Source organism: Scomber scombrus, chromosome 11 (genome assembly GCF_963691925.1).
Source record: "Scomber scombrus chromosome 11, fScoSco1.1, whole genome shotgun sequence".
NCBI lineage: Eukaryota > Metazoa > Chordata > Actinopteri > Scombriformes > Scombridae > Scomber > Scomber scombrus.
Window position 1 is genome coordinate 30,510,888 of NC_084980.1, and position 9,154 is coordinate 30,520,041.

General features: G+C 35.9%; 1 protein-coding gene across 1 annotated transcript; it reads left to right on the top strand.

Moving 5' to 3' along the window:
* Nucleotides 1–1,688: 1,688 nt before the first annotated feature.
* LOC133991163 (uncharacterized) lies at nucleotides 1,689–7,227 on the top strand. The gene is made up of 6 exons (XM_062429634.1): nucleotides 1,689–1,731; nucleotides 1,824–2,150; nucleotides 2,567–2,605; nucleotides 4,021–4,323; nucleotides 4,456–4,530; nucleotides 6,855–7,227. Exons 1-6 carry the CDS (start codon nucleotides 1,689–1,691, stop codon nucleotides 7,001–7,003), a joined length of 936 nt encoding a protein of 311 aa, XP_062285618.1. The 3' UTR covers nucleotides 7,004–7,227.
* Nucleotides 7,228–9,154: the final 1,927 nt, after the last annotated feature.

A 9,154-nucleotide genomic window follows, 5' to 3' on the forward strand; every position in this document is an offset into this window, starting at 1 on the left:
ATTCTTACTGAAACTGGAGAAAATCAAATTCAGTCTTAGAGGCCGTCCTGAGAAGTTTTATTCACACTGGAAACCTCTACTTGAGTATGTCGACAGACTCCCTGCCACTGAAACGTCCCCCTGACTTGACTTGACCCCTGACTACACTCACGCCTTACTGATACATCGACCCTCCCCCTCCCCTTAGAGATGACTCCTCACACATAGATTGGCCGGCCGGCTAACTGGCTAACCTGACATGCAGAGACGCAGGCAGCAAACAACAATGTATGTTGAATGAATGCTTTTTTTTTTTTTTTTCTTTTTTTTTTCTCTTTCTTCTCCCAATGTATTTACTTATTGTATTTACTTATTTTATACTCTTAATTTATTTTATTTATTTATTTATTTTTATTATTATTATTTTTTTTTTTTATTCTAATCTTACTATTATTATTATTATTATTAATCTATTGTTTATTATTATATTATTATTATTATTATTATTATTTTTTTTTTTTTCTTTTTTTGGCCCGGGTGTATAGGTCTCCGGGAAGGGTAGGGTGGGTGTTGGGTTATATAGAAAATGGAAAAAATGAAGATGTGACTTTTTCCGAATGTACTGTCCACTGCAACTGTGAATTAATAAAAAGATTTGAAAAAAAAAAAAAAAAAGTGAGGTGCGTCTTATACACCAGTGTGTCATATTCACCTTTACAATACAGAGAGGTTGGATCTGCATATGATTCTAAGTCTGTAAAAGGCTCCACACTAAGAACAGTAACTATAACAATGACTATAATTATAAACATAATGATGTGAGCGTCCACACTTATAAATTATAACATCCTGTAAACGCGCTCCAGCTGTTTCAGCAGCTAATGAAAAGAGACTATTGATGACCTGTTAATGCTGAATGCTGGACAGAAAGATAGTTGTGTGTTGATCAGAAGTATTTCAGACACTAGCTGCTGTGATGTTTCAGTATTTACAGACCAAACTGATGTTGAAGCGTGACTCTGGTGCAGTAGTCTATTTGTGCACAGCGAGCACACAGCTACACACTGTATTAAATATATAAAGTTACTGTATTAAATATATAAAGTTACTGTGTTCTTTTAAAAGGTTTAATAGAAAGTCAGCCTAACCCGAACACAGTCTGAGTTAATATAGCGGTCCAGTTCAGTTAAGCTAATAATTACTGGACCATTAACCTAAATTAACCTGACACACTGTTTCAGGTGTAATATGTGTGTTTTCATTGTGGTTCAGTTAAAAGTAAATTGAGAAAGTTTAAACATGTATAAACATTTGTCATATAAATAAATATCTACTGGTGCATTCAAATAAATCAGTCTTTAATAGAAAAGCATTTTACCAGCATGACAACCCTCAAAATAGACTGATTATTATTATTATTATTATTATTATTATTATTATTATCGTTGTTATTTATATTATTATTATTGAGAATATTGAAACCTGTCAGATGATGAAGGAAATTGAATTAACTGATTGATTAAATAAATAAGCATAAAACCACAGAGCAGCAGCCTTATGTGTCTGCTGCAGGGGCTGATGGGAGGTTTGAGGACCTGTTAGAAACCACGTGGCCCTCGTCTGATCTCACAGCTCGTCCTTGTTTGGCCTCAGCTGCATCAGAGCGCCACTTCTCCCCAGGTTCACCAGAGGAAACACCACTGCACACAATGCTTTTCCTCCCAGCTGCTGCTCTGTGCTGTCTGTGTTCAGGTGAGTGTTTCCAGCCAATCAGGAGCCCACAAACTCAACCTTTAACAAACACTGTCACACTGACCTTCATCTGTGTGTCTGTTTCTCTACAGCGCTGGTTGCCATGGCAGCACAGCTGATTCAGGATGATTTAACATTGACCAGGAGAGCTGGTGAAACAGTCTCCTTCAGCTGTGGAGAAATTGACCAGTGTGGCAATGAATATGTATGGTGGTACCAGAAGAAAGACAAAGAAACATTCAAAGTGATTATTGATATTAACAGGAATAATGGTGAATTAGGTAAACGTTACAATCACCCTCAGGAAGATGATTTCTCATCTGTAAAGACACAGAAAGGCTGGGAGTTGCAGATCCAGACAGTTAAACTCTCACATTCAGCCACCTACTACTGTAACTGTTATAAACGTGCTTCCCACAGTGAGAAATGATCCCTGCAGCCTGTACAAAAACCTCCAGATGTCAAACAGTGTTATTGACAGGAAGAGAGCAGTAAACCACAGCCCAGGTTCACATATTTCACCTCCATCTCAGCCAGAGTCACTCTACTGATCTCCATGTAGTAAAATCATATTTTATTAAAGTGACAGACAACATGTGTCATGTGTTGGACGGATTAGAAATGTAGCAGGATCCCGCCTCTCTCTACCTTAATAGGCTGAAATCAAGAAAAATACAACAAAAGAAGAGACAGTCATGTTGATATGAACATTAGAGAAACACATCATGGAGATGAAATATGAAACTGCTTCATAATTTGGATTATTTCACCTCAGCTGACACATTCAGCAGCAGAGAGGTTTTTGTACGAGGCTTTTTCACTGTGTCAGGCAGAGTCTACCTCATCTTTCTCTCTGGCACTAAACTGTTTGTAGGTAAGTCTAAACTTTCATTTTCCTTCAGTTGTTTTATTGAACAAGTTGAAAATGTGTTTGTAGTTTTAGTTTCTGCTGCTTCAGGCTTTACATGTTAGTTTTTTCATATTTAGTAGAGAATTCTTTCTGCAGCCGTTCTTACATAAAACGAATCAATAACTCCTGAAAAGAGCTTCAAATCTCACTGCACACCACAAGTTATTCTTTATTTATGCATCACATCAAAGTTTGTTTCCAGCCAAAAAGTCTGATATCAGTAATGTTACAAATAAACAGGATTTAATCATCTCAGTGATTCAGCAGCAGCTCCTGTTGGTTAAAAACAAGATGATATATGATGTGAAACATCATTTAATAAATGTTCCTAAATGTCATTTTAGAAGCAAATAGTCATAAATATATTGTGTTAAATATACAGTATATATTTATTAAATGGTAAAATGTATCTCATGATAATTGTGTTTTTATGATGATAAATATGTTTATTAGTAGAAAGTATATTAATGCATGAAGGTAAAAAGAGATGAATATGTTATTACGATAAATATAATTTATAGATAAAATGTATAATTGTACCTTAATTCACATTTAATATAAATGAAATGAACGTGATGTCAAATAATGTTAAAATATTTTATAATTAATTTACATAACAACATAAATCATATCTTATATTTTATCTGATATATGTGAACATGTTGTAATTGTGTTTTATATAAAAGCTGAAACTATTTAAAAAGTAGTTAAAGTATTGATGTATTGTGTCTGATTAGAGTAAAGTATATGGTGGTAAATATACTTCATATAAAACACTATAATCATTTATAAATGTAATATTAATATAATATATTTTAACCAAGTTATACAACTATAGTTTTAATTTAACAAAGACAAATGTCATCATATTATATTATGTTACATTATATTATATTTGACATATCTCTACATGTTGTGGTGATTGTGTTTTATATAAAACCTGAAACTGTTTTATGAAATAAATGAAATTATTGATATATTGATTCTCTTTAAACTTAATAATCAATATGGTGGTAAATATATTTGATATACAAACATTATAATCATGAACAAATATATTTTATATGAGGCTGTTATGTCATGATATATGTTCAGTTTTACACATTTTATTATATTAGTAATTAATGTTGTTAAATATTGATAAAGAGTGGTACATTGTGTTTGAATCTTTCTATATGACATATGATGAGCTTCCATGATGCTTTAGTCTGATATGATTATTGATCCAGTGTCCAGTAGATGATGTTTGTGGTGTATTGATGAGTAGTTTAGTGATCATGTAGTTTCCAGGATCAGACTGAATGCAGTGCAGTGCTGTAAGCTGCTGTTGACTGTGTGAATGTGTGTCTGTGCTGCTTGTTGCTGCTGTCAAACTTCAGATGAGCAGGTTGTGAAGCCCGTGGTGAGCGTGTACCCAGCAGCATCCAGAGCCCACCTGGAGGAGAAGAGCTCCCTGCTGTGTCTGGCCTCAGCCATGTCTCCTCCTCTGGTCCAGTTCATCTGGAAAAGACAGAAGAAGAACGGCCCGCTGGAGGTTCTGACCCCTGCTGAGTTTGAGCAGCTGGAGCTCAGAGAGCCGGGACGCAGCGCCTCCATCCTGCTGCTCCATCAGCAAGAGAACAGCACATATAAATACCACTGCTACGTCAAGCACGAGGGGGTCACAGTGGAGGCCCAAACAGGTAATAAAGGTTTGGTGACTGTGTTCAGCAGTGATTCAGCTTCATCTGGAGACGCTGTCAGAGAGAGCAAAGGAGCAGAGCGCTGACATTTCTCACTGCAACTCCAAACATTTGACTCCTTTTCTGTTTCAGAGGTTCCAGCTGCAGCAGCCTCCTGTCCTCCAGAGAGAGAGCCAGCAGACCTGCCAGCTCTGCAGCAAGCTGACTGTAAGATCACCTGCTGCCTCTCTGCATGCTCCGACAGCTCCAATGTCCTGCTGCAGTTAGGGCTGCATATCAGTCTGTTCACTTTCTGCTCATCATTGAAGGATTTAAACATACACTCCCTGATTCTGTTAGAGTGTCCCACAGCACAACAAGTCCCACTGAGAGAGCTTTCACTGCACAGGCTGACTAATAACACCTTTTGAGGGAGCGACACTACATTTTAGGCTTTGAGGGAGATATAACAAATTTAGGGAGTCTATCTTAAAGCTGCACTAATCAATAGTTTTATATTAAGAAAGAATCTAATGACTAAATGAGCTTTTTAGCCTCTTTTAGCTGCTAGTTGTGGTTTTGTGGCACATTTCCTGTCTGGTTCAGTCTCAGTGTTTCCAGCAGCAGCAGCACCTGTTTTCTAATGCAGCATCAGGCGCTTCTTTCACCATAACCGCAAAATAAAACGGCACCTACTTCAGGTATAATTAGGCTCTATCACAGAGGTCTGTAGGATCATTTTTATGTAATCCATGTACAATTACGCATTGCGCATGCACAATCATTAACTTTGGTCGTGCTGACTGTGGGCAGTTTGTTTTCTGCTGGACCAGTGTGGGATGGATAGGGTAATATTTAATTGATTCATTTATTGTTCAGTCTATGGGAGAGTCTGAGACTGAAACGAGACGGCTGAAGAGCTTTTCCACATTAAAAGCCGCGGACGTAGCTGTCGGCTTCAAGCGCTCTCAAGAACTTTGTCTCAACACTTCAAAATTTGAATTCATTTATTTTTCGTTCTCATAACAGCTTTAAACATATTTCTAAATTAACTTAAATAACAGAACGAAAAATCTACTCAGTTCATAATAAAGTTATCAAACATTGATCGAAACGGTATATCTCCACCAATACGTTACAGGATGCATTCAGTAAAAAAGGCAAATAATAATAAATACAGAAATAGCATAGCATAACATAGCATTCACACAAAAATAAATAAATAGGCTACCGGTAATTCAAGTGTGCTGTAATTTAGTAAACAAGCCAATAACCTATATGTGCAAATAATATTAAAATTTAGAAATTATTAAATAAAAATACAATGCAATAACGTTCACACAAAACAATATACAGCGTAATTAATTAAAAGCTGCAATGTAATATAGTCAACAAGCAAATAACTGCATCAGCCTATTATTAACCTTCCTGTCGTCCTCCCGGGTCAAATTGACACCGTCTGTTTTGACTGTTCCTTCTTTCCTCCCTGCCTTCCTTCCATTTGTCCTTCCTCCCTCCTTCCTTCCTTCCTTCCTTCCTTCCTTCCATCCTTCCATCCTGTCATCCCTTCCTTCTTTCCTTTCCTCCCTTCCTTCCAACCTTCCTTCTCCTTGAATGGCTTCCCTAGTGCAGCATCAGGCGCCTCTTTTTCCGGCTTGTGTATATTGAGCTAGTTTGTATTTATTGATATTGTGATGCAGAGTTATATTTATCTAGGCCACCTACTATCTGTAAATCATAACTAAAAAAAAAAGAAGACTCCGGCCACCAGGGGGAGCCGTGCAGCCTGGGAACCCCCCCAAACTTCACCACTGTTGAGGGAGATATAACAAGTTTAGGGAGTCTATCTTAAAGCTGCACTAATCAATAGTTTTATATTAAGAAATAATCTAATGACTAAATGAGCTTTTTAGCCTCTTTTAGCTGCTATTTGTGGTTTTGTGGCACATTTCCTGTCTGGTTCAGTCTCAGTGTTTCCAGCAGCAGCAGCAGCAGTTTTCTGATAAAGCCACTGTACACTACCTGCCCAGCAGCAAACAGCACACACACCATTATATGTCAGAGATGACTTTGTTAGCTTGTTGTGGAGTTCTTCTGCTCCCAAGTGCTAAAAACTTCACATCTATAGTAACCTGTGTGTTTTTAAACAGTGTTTGGACTTTGCTTTTTATCCTTGACTGATTTTAATTTTTATAAATTGTAGTTTATTAGTTGTGAATTAAAAAGTGATTTGAAGTTAAAAACAGGAAATCAAATCCTGTTTAGGCCCCTAAAAAGCTGTCCGGCCCTGACTTGTTGTATTTAATAAGGGCCTTTGAGCTGTCAGTCAAACTGTAGTGGACCCCTGTCTTCATGTAAAGCTGCTCGTCCCGTGTGGAAAAGTCCAAGTTATAGTGAAGAAAATGTGATGATATTGTGATGAAATGTCCACAGTTGAAGAGACTGAAACCTGTGTGTGTGTGTGTGTGTGTGTGTGTGTGTGTGTGTGTGTGTGTGTGTGTGTGTGTGTGTGTGTGTGTGTGTGTGTGTGTGTGTGTGTGTGTGTGTGTCAGTGCTCTTCCAGTCTCAGTGCAGGGTGAAGCTGCTCTGTGTGCTGTACACAGTGCTGATAGTGAAGAGTCTGGTGTACTGCTGTGGACTCTCTCTGCTGATGATCCTCAGAAACAAGGGACCGTCCACCAACTGCACACATGCTGACTGACTGTTTCCTGCTCGCCTTTTCTCACCATCACATCTCATCAATTCATCTCATTCATCACTTTGATCAGTCTTCATAAATGTCACTTATGACGTGTTGTGCTTGTTTTTACATTTTCTCTCTTTATGCACAAGTTAGATACAGTTGTGCTAAATATATAAATACATATATACTCATATATATTTACAAATAAAATCTTAACAGTTACTTTTTTAGCTTTGGTTTGTTTTGTTTCCTACTATAAACTTTCATTTGTATCGTAGGAAATATAAATATATTTTAGTATCTTTCAAACCTTTATTGTGTTTATTGTTTTGTGTTTAATGAATTCTGCAAAGTTAGATTTGTCTTTTTAATTCATAACTGTGATATTTTCAATAAACTGTAACATCGTTTTATTTGGTTTTGTTTGTTTTTCTTCTAAATTTTTGTCTCTGAATTGATTTTGATGCAAAATGCCCCCAAAATATAGAGATTTGCAAATAAAGTCTCAACAGTTAATTAATATATAATTTTATATTAAATCAACTACAGTCTTATGATTCTCTACTTCATTTACAATATAGAGTTACTTCTAAATATATAATGAATAAAACTAGAATTAAATAATAGCAATTTAAATTAGGTGAATTTGTATTCTTTAATTTTTATTTAGTTAATCATTTAAAATGTTTTCAATCTATTGATGTATAAATATGTAAAGCAAATATAAACATACAGATATTAAATATAAGCATGTAGTTGTTGTGTGAGAACAGGTTTGATGGTTCCCTGATTATTTAGGTTGCACATTGATCATCTTTTATAATTATTTCAGTGTGGATGTACAACTCTACACTGATAACACTGTTGTTTAAACACATGATAAAACAGCACAGAGCTGCTTTGAAACTACAGCTGTTATTAAACTGATCACACAGCAGCTTAATTAGTCTGTGCTGAAGTCTGAATGTTGTCAAAATGATGGGTGTGTTTTTTATTTATTTATTATCTAAATCACTAAAATATTGATTAGCTCTTGTAGTTTTATCCAGAACTAATTGTGTTTGCATTTACATAAAATATGACTATAAGAAAACTCAGTTTATTGAGATTAATACGACACACATGAATACAAAAGTGATTCAGTGTAGAAAAGATGACTTGTTTATTTCAGTGGTTTCTATTTGTGTCTCAGTTTGGTTTGTGTTCTGATTGATGATAACAAACACAGGATGTTTCTTTTTAAACTTTGCAGAGAGGCAGTGAATGTTAAAAATGTTCTTACAGTGTGAATTTAAACACTCTGATGGCAACGACGATGGAAGATTTTAAGAATCAATATAGTTTAAAAATGTGTTTTATTAGCAAAAATAAGCTGCTTTGAAACTACAGCTGTTATAAAACTGATCACACAGCAGCTTAATTAGTCTGTGCTGAAGTCAAAATGGCTCTACTCTCTTTAATTTTGCACATTCATCAAAAACAGCAAAAGTATTTGTACTGAATTTGTGCCTAGTTGTAGTTTCAATGAAGAATGGGGACATACTCTGAATTACATCCTTAATATCTTCCTTACTATATATGGCTTTATCATCCAAATCATGAATCACCAAACCTGACAAACTTGTAACACAACTTAATACCACATATACTCATCCTGCAGAGAATAGCTTTTTAAGACAGACCACAGCATTATCCACAGTAATACCTTGTACTTTATGTGCCGAACAAGCCTAAGCAAGTTTAAGAGGAAACTGTCGATGTAATAAACCTTTTTTAGTAACCTTCTCTTCCTCTGCTTCAATACCTGTAGAACCCATTACAACTACTGAACCTCTTGCACATTGTTTCCTCCTCTGTGCAACAACGTGATCATCATCAAACTTAACACACACTTTATGAGGAAGCTATTCTCTTAATAGTTAGTCTGTTACAGAACCATACACACCATTAACCAGACCATCCATAGCTTCCACATTAGTGCTCAACATTACACACATTCTTACCCAGCAACAGCTGTTCAGCCAAACATGTGTTATAAGTCTTCACATGATGTCCAATTTCCAATTCATGTTTCCCCATTACTTAATTTAATCCGGTTCTTGCAGTTTTCATTTTTACTCAAAGCGAGATATTCAGATGCAAATGTCACCATACACGTCATTAAAAGTG